This window comes from Ostrinia nubilalis, chromosome 19 (assembly GCF_963855985.1).
Source record: "Ostrinia nubilalis chromosome 19, ilOstNubi1.1, whole genome shotgun sequence".
In the NCBI taxonomy this organism is placed as follows: domain Eukaryota; kingdom Metazoa; phylum Arthropoda; class Insecta; order Lepidoptera; family Crambidae; genus Ostrinia; species Ostrinia nubilalis.
The window spans coordinates 5,881,419-5,895,874 of NC_087106.1; the positions used below are offsets into that span (position 1 = coordinate 5,881,419).

Genomic DNA, 14,456 nt, shown 5'->3' on the forward strand with positions numbered 1-14,456 from the left:
GAGTTTCGTAAAATCCTTTCTTAGCGGATGCCTACGTCATAACATCTACCTGCATGCCTAATTTCAGCCCGATCCCAGTGGTTTGGGCTGTGCGTTGATAGATCACTATGTCAGTCAGTCAGTCAGTCACCTTTGAGTTATGTATATTTATATTATTTAGTAATAATAATATAATTAATCCATCAAATTAGTCTAACTAGTCCTTGAAATCGCTAAGCCCGCATTGCTAGCCATATTTGCTTAGCAATTTGGAATACTTGAACGACCCGGTTATGGGTCAGTGAGTCCGGATATTATCTCGTTTACCAGACAGCCCTAAAAGCCTAACCATGTTGGTTTTCACCCGGGTGTCTGATGAAAGCTGAGAGCTGTAAGATTTGACAAATTAGTTATTCGTTCATTATCCAAGACATAAAGAAATGTTAAGTAGACTAAAGCCCGCTCGCCGAGCACGTAGAATTTCGTCCAATGACCCCAGACCGGACTATACGCGTAGTAAGTATATTGTAAACTTACTACTCCCGGAACTACTCCTTCACTGGTTGGGTTTCGTCTTTCGTTTGAGGCCAAATTACTCCCGTAAACTAACACCACCACCATTAGGGAACCAGTGGGATTACGAGAATTATTATTATTACATTCTTTACGCCACCCTTGTAGCGGAGTTTTGGGCTGACACTATGTAGGTTTGTGGTCGACACGACAAGAAGAAGATTTCATTATTTTGAAGAAGTTCAAAAGAAGCGACATAATGTCGACTCCTTTTCAGTTCTAGATTCCTTTGATTCACCCTTTTGTGCTACTTTCTCAAATAGCATTTTTATTATTATAATAATTCCAATTATTTGGTTTCTATCTATAATAATAATAAACCAGATTTTCCCAGAAGTAAGATAAAGTACTTTATAATAATGCTTATCATTAAACTATTAATATGAGTTGTCACAGATTATTTTATTTGTATCGTCCGCGCGATATTGAATATTGTTACCTAAACTATTTGTAGCTTTAAAAGCTTTTGTAGCTATTTATAATGATTAAGAGCAATTTTATAAACAGAAATTATTAATCCGTACTGCGGGGGGCTTGGTAAGCCTCTTAACGTCTAGACTTCGTGACATAATGGGAGTTAGAAAACTAGGTCAAATATCGAATGATAAATTATCTAATAAGTACAAGCACCGCTTTCTAAACTTCAAATTCTGTAAAGTGAGTATTAGGTTAAGTAGTGAGTTTGCATAACTTTAATACAAGAAACAAAAATAAACTTGCCCTTCCAAATTTCAGACTGCATAAGATTGGTAATTCATTTATGGGGAAATGTATTAAATTATTTATTAAATTACCACAAACTGTTGTAGAACCACCCATTCATTTATTAAAAGTACCTTAATGAAAAAGAGCTACTATAAAGTCAATGATTAATTAAAAGATAAAAATATTTGCCTAGCTCGAATAAATATTTATAACCCTTTGAAAAAGAGGCTGACAATAGTGTCTGAGTTTCTTGCGCCGCTTCTTCTCAGCACTGGCACATTTATTGTCCTGAAGCAGTGGTAGGGTTAATACTGGGACGTGTAAAAGTGCTTTTTTAAAGCCTATTTACAAAAATAAATGAGTTTTAGGCGCTTATTATGTTCCAAGTATAGCTTTGCCCTACCACATATCGGTTCTGGGAAGAAGTTGCATGTACAGACTCACACAAAACTGAAAAGTACAAACATTTGTGTGCATGAACCTTATTGAACATATTGGTTTGAATTGGACTGGGTGTTTTCTATGTATTTATGTATGTATTTACAAAAAAAGTATTTAAGTATGTTAATATCCGTTGTCTAGTGTAAAGCGCAGTGCGCAGTGTAAAGTCCAAGGATATTTAAGTATTTATTTATTTCTTTAAGTAGACAATTAAGGTTATTGAGGATAAGTAAGTAGGAGGTAATGCAAGGTAAATACAGTCGATCAGACATTTGAAAGGATTTGTTTCAAAATCGCATCTGCTTAGGTATCATAACAACTTTTGATACGACAATGTCGTCGTTGGTACTTTCAATTCGTGTCACAACCTACTAGACTGTATGAAAAAGCTAACAAAACATTTTATTTCAATCCCTTCATCATATTAGTTTCGCTCAGTTTGTTCACGATTCCAGAAAGATCCAAGGACGATTGGGAAAGTGCCTATTCTGTTTTTGTCACGGATATTTTTCGCGCGATTTAAATAAAGGTCCCTTGTCAGACACGTTATACATCAAAGTGCCGCCTGCTGAATTGTAATGGAATAAGGTCAGAATATTATCGGACTGGACGTAGTAGATATTTTTTAAGATAAACTTATACAGAAACTGTCAATATTGAAATAGAAAATTTTACATTTTATGGTCCTTCCATTCCAATTCTATAATCGTAGCTGGATTTAGATAGATACTATATAGAAAACTTTACTGACTTTAACACAACGAGAATAAAAGGTAAATAAAAACAAAGAACAATTACAAAGCCACTGCGTCAATAGGAGCTCAGAATTTATCTTGACATGCTTGTAAGGGCATGTCATTTTTTGTGTGCAATAAAGATTTTAAATAAATAATAAATAAAATAAAACGTTATGTTAAAGTGTGATACTTTCTTTTGTAGGCCAGTGTAGTTTAAATATTGAACAAAGGCTCTTCTTGAAACTAAGGTAATGTACTAAAGAAGTTTGACTTATAAGTACTAATCTAGCTTAGGACTTGGTACTACTGCTGTCTTTAAATAGGATCACGAGCTAGGAGGTCGAGTTGAGTCGTTATTTTAAAATGGAGTCGGTTTGTTCATGCAGATTAAGAAAGTTTTACGAATCTCTCAGGTATTTTTAGGGTTTCTTGGGACATAGCAATCATATTTCCTCAAATGAAAATGAATATGATAAAGGGTAAGTTGGTAAGTTTTAATCTAAATTGGAATTGGTTTACTGGAGTTGTACAAAGGACAAAGCACACTTATCAACCCGGTAACGGATCATAACCGTATCAATTCGAGGCGGTCAGTAGATATTCTTTGTATGAAACTCCATACTGCAATGCACTTAGGCCCAGAACAGACGGTGAAACGCAACTGCAACGAAACTGCAACTGCTAGTTACTTTTGTGTTGCATCTAAGTTTCTGCCATGGCGTCCGTTGAGAGACCACACATGACACGACCAGTTTGAAATTTTCAGTTTCAGTTTCATTCATCAGAATCATCACAAAGTTGCAGTTTCGTTGCAGTTGCGTTTCACCGTCTGTTCTGGGCCTTATCCGCACCGTAACGTAAACGCCTCGCCTCGCGGTTGACAGGGCGGCGAAAGGCGATACGGTGTTGATCCCTTTCGGGTTAAGTGTGCTATGACCTTAAGGCCTCAGCCTCGAACTTAGCGGGCAGCGGGGCGGGAGCGGCGGCGGCGCGGCAGCGGCAGGATCTTATGCGTGAAATCAAATAGACCGGTTCTCGAAAACAGCGGCGCGGCAGCGGCGCCGGAGCGGGCAACGAGCGGGCAGCGGCGAGGGAGCGGGTAACGAGCGGGCAGCGCACTCCTTCTTTTGCCCACAATAAATCGAGCGTTAGGAATAAATTTGAATCGAAATAAAATTGTCGCCGTTGTTCAGACATTTCGTTTGCGAATAAAAACAAATATCTCGACAATACAAACCCCGAACACAACACTTCGCCGCTAAAGCGCCGCGCGAGCTGCCCGCTGGTTTCGAGAACGGGTCTGCGTTGCCCGCCCCGCTCCCGCGCCGCCGCCGCCGCCGCCCCGCTGCCCGCTAAGTTCGAGGCTGAGGCCTAAGGGTTAATCTATTTTCAAGAGTGGAATGTTTACGATATTTTTTCTTTGTTTTGTGCTTGAAAATACTTAGTTAATCAAGACTTGTCACATTTTTTACGTATTCGTCTTTTTACTTTGGCTATGTATAACATCACTCTAAAGAAAAATGTTGCAAAAACGGGAAATATTACTGCTACTAGTTCTATAATGTGGCGCGCATCATCTAGCTCAGCGGTTCCCAAAGTCGTCTGGGCTACGAATCATCTAATACAAGTTCCCAAACTCGGGACCCACCTATAGGAAATTTAACCGTTACCAATATACCTAAATAAAGGACTCAGGTCGGTAGGGTGGTGTGTCGTTCTACAGGCAGGGCCCACTCAATGCTCGCTCGCGAGTCGCCACCCATAGTTTGGGAAACCATGTTCTAGCTAGACCCTAGAGCAGTCTTTCCCAAAGTGGGCGATAACGGCCCCTTGTGGGCGCTGCAGGCTTAAAGGGGGGCGGTAAGAGACCCAGAAAAAAAATCGGGACGTTGTGTAGAGGTTCGGGATGCGTCATCTACTAGGAGGACTCTTAGACACCGACTGAGCTCGACTCTTGACTACAAAAGTGGGGGGCGCTAAAAATAATTTATTTTCAAAGTGGGCAGTAGACTAAATAAGTTTGGGAACCGCTGCCCTAGAGTCTAGGTATGAACCTAGACTCTAGGGTCTAGCTGATTACCTACGTTTAAATTCACGGTCTGTCTACAACAGCCAATTAGAATTATTATTAATTGGGATTGGCACTAATTAACATATTAATGATGACACATGACCTTGTACATGCGAAATAATAACATGGACATAACTTTAATGAGGAATTAAATTATATTCTCTTTTATATTTGTGTAAATAATTTTCGTTTTTCTTCTTTTCACCTACCACGCCGACGTCAATTGATAAAATACGTTACAATAACACTTCCAGATACTACATAAATTAGCAATATTTTAATTATGTTTTTCCGACCATCAAACCTGTAGTATAGTCCGATGAAATTAGCTCCAAAATAAACATGGTAGATACGAGCTTAATAAACCCAGAACTATTTAAATCTCAGATTTTTATGTAATTTGGCATATTTACTGTTTCTTTTATAGGCATCGCAAGAGAACTGGTACCGTTTGGTCGTTTTCGTGCCTCTGGGCATAATATATGGTAATAAGTATGCATTTATGTACCTACGTAATTTCATTTCCTAGAATTCGATCCTGTATCAAATATCAATCAAAGTGTCCATATTCCTGTTTTTGTCATAAACATATCTTTCGCGTGATTTAAACAAAGGCAAAGGCCCTTCAGTCAAGCGATACGTCAAAGTGCTGCCTGATCAAAGTAATGGTAATGGCAAAAAGGTCAGCGGAAATAAACATTATAAACGGGCTGGATGTAGGTACCTATATATTTTTTTAATAATAAACTTTGTGCGAAATACACTGTCAAGTGTCAATCTACTCGTATTGATTGTAAAAAAACAATCAATTCGAGTAAGTTCGACAAAGCCGAACTCTATGCTTTTTGTGCATCAAAAATCAAGGTTTAAAATAATAGTTAGTCCAAGTTTTAATTTACGTTTAGAACATGAAACATAATAGGTATGCTCTAAAAGGTTTTATAACTAAATACAGTATGGTACTGTTAAAGCATAAGACATCTAATATTTGTAGTCCTTTTGAGGTATCATTAATCAATACACAACATCAAGCCGTTTCAGTGCCACTTTATTGATATTTTTGCAAGAGCTCCAAAACTAATGGAAACAGGTAATCCTTCATGTTTTTGCCCCAAACGAAGTCAGCGTGGTTGGTCTTGGGCCGTTGCATCTCGTGGTAGTACACCACGTTTGGAAGGTTCTTTCGCAACAGTGCCACGTCCTTCACTGTTGAAAGATAGTCGTTCTGTCCCACCAGCAACGCCACTGGTATACGCACATTCTCCAACAGATAGTTAGGGGCCTTCGCCGAACCATACACTTTATAATTGCTCAGCAAACCGTAATCGTACTTAGTAAACCTTTTCTTATCAGCTATTTGCACCAAATGGTTGCCGTTCTTTATGGTGGCAACATCAGGATAGTGCCCGAAAAGTATTGGAAGGAATTCTGGTTCTAGTTCCTCCTTATCGGGTCCAGCGATTGCGAATACGGCTGTGGCGCATATAGCATATCCAATAAGCTTACGCGTACATAGTGCTTCGATGGCTTTTACCAATGCGGAGTCTCTGGTGAGTAGTTCATATGTTCCTGACAACTGCAAGGCTGGGCTGATCACTGGCCACACGTCAATGATGACCTGCACGGTTTCCTTTACATGGTGTAAGTAGCAGATGGGAGCCAGCGCAATCATAAGTTTAATTTTATCGTTGTATTCAGGTTTCTCGGCAGTAAGAATATAAAAGATACTGTTCCCCTGAGAATGGCCGATCGCTTGTAACCCCGTTTGTCCAGTTTGGTTCAGCACAAGATCAATCATAGCAGGAAGATCATACACACCAAGTTCGTGCTGACTGTAATTCCAAAAAGATTTTTTATCAGCGTCGGGGTCCAGTGTCACGTGGCGTTTGCTATACTTATTGCCCCTGTTGTTGCCGGCCCAGACGTCATAGCCTTGGTTAGCCAAAGTTATGGCCAAAGAAGTGTTTCCTCTTACTATAAATGTGTCGCAGTTATCAATGATACCGTGCATCAAGAACACAGGCTTGTTTTTGTTACCCTTGATGTTGAACACTGTCAGGATGTATCCATCTTCGGTGACCACTTGATGTTCATCACACTTATGACCGTATTTTACTGCGAGCTCTGAGAAATTTAATTTCCCGTCTTCTGGAATGCTTTCAAGGCTTGTGTCGTTACTGGACTGTGTGACTATGGTTTTACTTTGCATTAAATTCAAAACAAGTAAGATCCATATTCTTTTCATTTTTCTTGTCTAGTTAATATAGTTACTGCAATGGGATTACGATGCAAAAGGCAGAAAACGGATTTTTCACTTTTCACAGTTAAAAAAAATTAAACGACGTTCACGTAAGACTTCTTTTTATTATGGCGCATTACCTTTTATATAAGAGAAAATTATCGTATGTAATTATTCAGTAACATTGTATGTCACTGCTAAATACGCTTCAATAAGTTGATTTTTTAAATAGGTATTTCATTATTGTTTTGTTACATTTTAAACATTAACTAGAAAACGATTAACTCACCTTTGAAATAAGTACTCTAGGAAAAATGACTGTTGACGTAAAATATGCCACTGAGTAAAGATGAATAAACTAAATAACAATAATAAATAATTGGTAAAACATAATTATGTATTATAGATCGTTTCATCCACGAAGACCCGCCCCACCAATCTTCCGAGAATGTTTGAGTGCTATCGGTACACGCTAAATTATCAATGAGTGCACACGCACACTACAATAATGACGCTCGGATTGCTCGGATCAAACTCCCCGCACCCCGCGCTTCCCTCGACCAAAAATTGGTGGGGCGCGTCTTCGTGGATGAAACGACCTATACGTATGGAAGAGTATTGGCTCTCTTCTTAATTTCATTACCGGACACTGTGATAATGTCTAACTTCACAGTCGTCCAACAACATGTGTTTACTCAACTGTTAACTACAATTTAATGAATAATTACTGATTAGGTACGCGTAAAGTCCGTATTAAATACTAGCGTCCGCCCGCGACTTTGTGCGCGTGGACTCCGTTTTACGGGTGGAGTTTCGTAAAATTCTTAGCGGATGTTTACATCCTATTAGGAACCTACCTGCCTTTCAAGTTTGTAGGTGTTTAGTTTTTGAGATTTGGGATTCAATCAGTGAGTGTTATGGTATTTCGCTTTTTAGATTCTACAATCTACATCATAATATAGTAAGTGGGTAGGTAGGTAGAATAATTTTAATTTTAACTAAATTTTATGTTAGTCTGTTTTTTTTTATCTTCCTACGTCATTTGACAAAAAATAAAAACATTGACGTATAAATTAGTAATTTTAATTAAAATATTAGGTATTTCACCTTCCAAGTCATTGGAATAATTGAATAATGCCTACTTATCATGTATTTGTAGAACTTTGACTTTAATGAAGTGTACCTATAGAGTATAGACTTATAACGGAAACAAAATTTTAGATTTTATTAGATCAAAGGATACCTAAATTTATAAAAATTTTGGAATTTTACATTTGTAATAAAATATTATACAGTGTGTCCGGGCATGTAGTGATCAAACTTTAAGGGCCTAATTTATGGACAATTTTATCGATGAAAATACTTCAAATTTGGGGCTTAACCCATTTCTCGCAAAATTACAAGGATTTAAGTTTTGAATTTTAAGTTTTTACCTCTTCCTTCAAAAACAAGTGATAGCGTGGGTAGCTTAACACTAATAAGCAAATATTTTATATCATGCGATAACCAATAAGATTACCTTTTAGTAGAAGTAGAAAACAGACACAAATTTCATACATTTTATGGGAGTAAGAATGGATTTAATTAGAAAAATACATGACTTTTTTCACTTATTTTTCAGTTATTTTCCAACACAAGAAAAACCAGGTCGTTAAGGTATGTTTTATTTGCATTGTATTATTAGTATTTGAGCTATTCTACAAAACGAATGTAAATTTATTAGTCTACGTCTATTAGTTTCGACGTAATTGTTGAACAAAGATACCCCTTCCCAGCGGTTTCCATAGTAATCGGAATAGGTTGTGTGATTCTTTCAGGCAGTGCATTTTGGCATGTCGCGTGCGCTATGGAAACCGCTGGGAAGGGGTATCTTTGTTCAAAAATTACGTCGAAACTAATAGACGTAGACTAATAAATTTACATTCGTTTTGTAGAATAGCTCAAATACTAATAATACAATGCAAATAAAACATACCTTAACGACCTGGTTTTTCTTGTGTTGGAAAATAACTGAAAAAGAAGTGAAAAAAGTCATGTTTTTTTCTAATTAAATCCATTCTTACTCCCTTAAAATGTATGAAACTTGTATCAGTTTTCTACTTCTGCTAATAGATAATTTTATTGGCTATCGTATGATATAAAATTTTTGCTTATTAGTGTTAAGCTACCCACGCTATCACTTGTTTTTGAAGGAAGAGGTAAAAACTTAAAATTCAAAACTTAAATCCTTGTAATTTTGCGAGAAATGGGTTAAGCCCCAAATTTGAAGTATTTTCATCGATAAAATTGTCCATAAATTAGGCCCTTAAAGTTTGATCACTACATGCCCGGACACACTGTATATTATATCTAATATAAATATTTTAAACTCGTAGCAGGTACAATGAACCATAGATGTAAGTCCGTGAAATCCAAATGAAAAACTTAAAGATGATGAAATAGCCTAGAATTACTGGAATAATAAAGTCATGAATATCGAAGAAAAATTGGTGATTTCGTAACCTTATAACACAACTAAACCTATTAGATTTTACACAGTCCTTTTACTGTAATTTGCATGTTGCTACTCAGCTGCATTGGTACAGTTATAGCATCATCATCATCATCCCTAAACAGTCCACTGCTGGACTATGAGCCTCCTCCATAGTAGAGGGTTTTGCCATAATCCCCACGCTTGGCAGGCGGGTTGGAGATCGCAGTTTAAAAGATTAATGATTTTCAGAGAGCGCTGGTGCCCGTTCTCTGTTTGATATGTAGTCCTTATGTCGCCTCTTACGACACCCGCGGGAAGAGTAGGGGTTGGTGACAAATGTATTCTACTCTGCCGTCACCACACGGCACGGCAGTAATAGCATGTGTCATCCAAAATAGCCAAAGTTCGCAACACGTCTTTGTTACAATTGGAATAAGATTGTGTTACCAAAATTTTGGTCATTTTGGGTCATTGGGTGTAACGAAGTATTTGACGCTGACTGTACTCTTTAGTTAAGAAGATTAGACGACACGGTTAAAGAACATCAACATAACGTTTATCTTATAAACTTATGCTGATAGACATATTTTGCAGAGTATAGCCACGATAGCCGAACGGTGAAGGGGTCGGTGTGGCCGACTCGAGATCCGAGGAACGCGGGTTCGAATCCCACCGCCGCTCGACTATTGTGGTGAGCCCACTCGTAACACAAGCTTAATTATTTAGCTTAACACGAGGGGCTAACGGGACTATTAGTAATTTGTACAATACAAATGCTAATAATCTTTCTAAAAAAAAAGGCGCGCGCGCACGGGTGATTTTGTCACCGCGCCGTGATAGCGTGAGACTATGTCTCTCCTTAGTTATGAATAAATACTACGTTGCCTCCCTTTTTCTCTTTATAAAAATGTAAAAGAGAAAGATATACTGCCACGGTGGCAAAAAGTCATCCGTGCACGCGCGCCTTAACGCTAACGCTCAAGTCCCAAAATAGAAATGCTCAAAGTAAAGTGAATCTTAAGTACATATTATCTTTTCATCTACCTACAAAGTTTGCTATGTTCGATAACCCATTCGATAGCGTTAATGGCGGAAAAACACCATTATTTTCGATGGAAACACCATTATTTTGTATGGTATCACATTTTCAAGACCGTTAACACACCCACCGTGCTTTTATCCTAATGTACCAAAAAAAGCTGTAATGAAAATTACGATGTAAGTAAATGTAAATAGAGGCCTTTTTGCTTTAATGGAGCAATTAATAAGGCTCGAACTTATTTATTTGTTTGTATTAAAACATCAACATTTACTTTTATTAATGTAGGCATGGCATAAAAAGCCCTGCTCTGGAACAATATTACTCTTTATTAGACAAATAAATCCCATCAAAAACAATACTTGTGAAAAAAACCACTAAATAATTTAATTTACACGTGTTTTCATGCGATGGCCAAGTCAATATATTTATGTAAAACGTTAAAGATTTCCTGGCCTGGACTTGGTATTACATGGATCTCACAACTTTTTACCGTAGAACAACTGAGTTGCGAGACTTGGTTTTTTTCACAAGTATTGTTTTTGATGGGATCTCATTTCTTTTTGTATTTTGTAGACAGCAGTTATGTATCTAGAAAACTGGACCGAAATTGAAAAATTTTACTCGACTTGGCGGTTGCACTACCGTGCCCCCAAATATTTTAGTTTTTCCTTGATTCATACACCAAACACTACTTATATTCCAAATTTGAAGCTTCTAGGTCTGCTAGAAGTGCCTTAGAATTTTGATGATCGGTGAGTCAGTCAGTCAGTAAGTCAGTGAGTGACAAAATTAAGTTACTTTGACCCGTTATAATTCTTAAACTACTGGTTCAAATTGAATGAAATTTTAAATATACCGTGTCTTTACAATGCCTGCATAGCTAATGAAAATTCAGCCTTCTAGTTTTATCCACAACGAAGTTACAGGCGGTCGAAAATGGCCTGAATTGCTTCGAGAAAAGGATGGTACGGCCGTGCCGCTTTTTTGCTCGACTTGGTGGGGGCACTGCCGTGCCCCCAGATTCTCAAAATGGGAAAATTAAATACTTACAAAAAGCAAAAAAAAAAAAAGTCGCCATCAAAGAAAAAAACCTACGCTTATTTTGTCGTTTGAATAATATTTTCCGTTTTTGCAACATTTTTCTTTAATGCTCCGCCCCTATTATTTAATTTTTCAAATCGGACCACAGTTCCTGCGATTAGCGCGTTCAAAGAAACAAACCAACAGCTTCAGCTTTAAAATATTAGTAAAATGTGCTATTTTACAACGAACATTTGTAGTCTGAACAGAATGTCGACTGTACTTTAGTACTAATCAGAATAATGTAAAGCTAGATGTTATTTTAGAGATGCGACTCTGAATCCCTGAAGAAAAAGCTCAAGCAAATTCGTGCTTTATCAACGTTCAATGAGGAAAAATTTAGCTTGCTGTAAAATTTCTCTGAAGCTTTATTCTTGTAGATCGTGAGCGGTGGAATGAAGTTATTCCAAATGCTATGAAAAGTCTTTCAAGGGTGGCTAATATTTAAAGTTAGTCTAGATCCAGTTCAATTTGTAGGAGTTCTATCAGTATTAGAAGTTTTTTGCTTCAATTAGAATACGTTAATTGAATGAATAATTAACTACTAGCAGCCGCTTTGGACCGTACGCGTGGATCCCGTTTTACACCCTTAGGGGTGGAATTTTTCAAAATCTCGTCTTAGTGAGCACCTACGTTCTAAAAGGAACCCCAATATGCAAAATTTGAGACTCCCTAGCACTTGTAGTTTCTGAGATTTCGTGATGAGTGAGTAAGTCAGTCAGTAAGCTTTCGCTTTTATTTTAATAAGTAATATATTGCAATATTAATTAAGACAAAATGACAAGTTGTATTCTGAGAGACTGTAACTTATGTAACACTAAATAAGCAAATTAGAATTACAGCTCTTTTATAAAGAAACATTTTAATACCTACACAAACATTTCGTTAATGATCATGGCACACTAAATTAATTTCAACGTTGACTTTATCTTTAGGCTTTAAAATAATTTATGAAACAAACGGAGGACGTGGTCTGGCGCTACAACTAACAATATTTGCTAAACATTTTCACTCAATTAATAACAAAATTACAGCTGTATAAGAAAAAAATCCCTACTAATATTACAAATGCGAAAGTAACTCTGTCTGTTACGTTTTCATGCCTAAACCACTGAACCGATTTAGATGAAATTTAGCATAGAAATAGTTTGAGTCCCGGGAAAGGAAATAGGATGGTTTTTATCCCGGGTTTTTGAAACAGGGACGCGCGCGAAAAAGTTTTTCTGTGGCAGACAAAATTTCACGCGAAGCCGCGGGTAAAAGCTAGTAACAAATAAATAAAGGAGACAACTAATAGAACTTATATTTTAGTGAAATTGATGAATACCCTTTCCCCTTATTGTTTTGTTTAGGTCGAAATACCTTTCTCATTCCTAGGTTTAGGGAAATACTAAAAATAGCCTAGACCAGTGGTTCCCAAAGTTGTCTGGACTATGACTCATCTAATACAAGTTCCCAAACTCGGGACCCACCTGCAGGAAATTTCGCCCGCTGCCCAGCGGCTGGATCGGTAGGGTGGTGTGTCGTTCTACAGGTAGGGCCCACTCAATGTTCGCTCGCGACCCACCACTGGGTCGCGACCCATAGTTTGGGAAACCCTGGCCTAGACTATTAATCTACGACAATAAACAATGGATCTGAAGATTGGTGGAATTTGTTGTCTTATCTTTTCTATTGTATAAATAAATAGATAGACGACAACTTAGATTGCTTTGAAATGTTTAAAGAGGCAATTTTGTAGATTGCTTTAAAAGCTTTCCGTTTCCGACTGCTGAAAGCTTTAGAACAATCTTTTGAATTGCTTTAAGTATTAAATATATCATATACTTAGTCAAAAAGATTATATTTTCTTTAAAAATCATTGATTTTAGATAAGGACGCATCCAATGCAAACCATCATGGTGTTTCATATACCTACCACATGGATGAATGACATGAAATCCCATAAATACCTACGAGTACGTTCAGTTATGCCCGCATTTAAAAAATCTTCGGGTAGCGTTAACAATTTTCATTTCCTTAAAAACATAATTTAGCCTATTTAAACATAATGACGCCGTGAGAATTTCTATGGCATCTATATCTATAGGTATAGTTTCTTGGCCCTCGTCCTGAAGATTATCAATTGACTCACCTGCCACTCATGACATTGTACAGTATAGGGTTGACAGTAGCCGACACGTAGTAGAGCGCCCCCGCCACATTGAAGAGGTGCTCGTTGATGACGTGGAACTGAGGCAGGCTGTCCCCGTAGATGAAAAACAGCCTCTGGATGTGGAAAGGGGCCCAGCACACGAAGAAAGCTACCACCACCGCCGCTGCGGACAAAAGTAGTGGTTAGATGGATCTGAAAGAGCGGGACCCTCATATTATCTCTAAAAAACCTAATAGGTTATCAGGGGATTTACTAGCAATTTAGTCAGAGTATAAAATGTGTAGCAGGACCTCTTAACTTACATAATTTATAGTTTCCTCCTCAAAGAAACTTGATGAGATTTTAAGTAAGTTTTTTCTTAATTTAGGTGCCTACTTTTTTCAACGAAACTTATTAGGTAGTAAACTTTTATAAATAATGCTTTTAAGATTAAACTTGTTTTTGTCTAAGATTTCCAAGATAGCTGTAGGGATCCCTGAACATAAAGGATTATTTTGAGCCACAATATTTAAAACTCCATTCATTTCTTTCTAAGAACTGCAAAAATACTTAGTAAACATTTTTCGTGAGAATTTTCAGACATGTCTTATTATAATTATTTCTGCCTGTCCCTACCAGATAGGCTATATTTAGACTAAGTATTACTAATATTATTTACACAAATCCAATTTTATTTCTATCATTCATCTGTAGAATTTTTAAAATTATCACTGGAACTTTACCAATCGAAAAAAAAAATATTTTATTTATCTTTACTTTTTCGCAGACAACCAGAAGAACTTACTCCAGAAGAACAATATTAAGTGCCATACTTATCTTAGGCTGAGTTGGGAGGGTAAATATCTGTTTACCTTTATAAAAGTGTTTTGTTGCCAAATCCTGTATTTACAATGAAAAATGCAAAATAACACTTTAAAATATTATGAGTTGCACCAATTTACTTTAACCGTAACTGTAACAA

At 37.1% G+C, this 14,456-nt stretch overlaps 2 protein-coding genes across 2 annotated transcripts in view; both read right to left on the reverse strand.

The window, feature by feature from the left end:
• Positions 1-5,537: 5,537 nt before the first annotated feature.
• Positions 5,538-6,850, reverse strand: LOC135081277 (lipase 1-like). Its single transcript, XM_063976018.1, has one exon. The coding sequence runs from the start codon at positions 6,749-6,751 to the stop codon at positions 5,555-5,557; it is 1,197 nt and encodes a 398-aa protein (XP_063832088.1). The 5' UTR covers positions 6,752-6,850; the 3' UTR covers positions 5,538-5,554.
• A 6,620-nt stretch (positions 6,851-13,470) lies between these two features.
• The window catches only part of LOC135081109 (neuropeptides capa receptor-like), a 117,224-nt gene continuing 116,238 nt past the window's right edge, over positions 13,471-14,456 (reverse strand). Inside the window, exon 6 of the mRNA XM_063975849.1 lies at positions 13,471-13,658. Within this exon, the coding sequence (XP_063831919.1) occupies positions 13,471-13,658 (188 nt within the window). The remainder of the gene's footprint in view (positions 13,659-14,456) is intronic.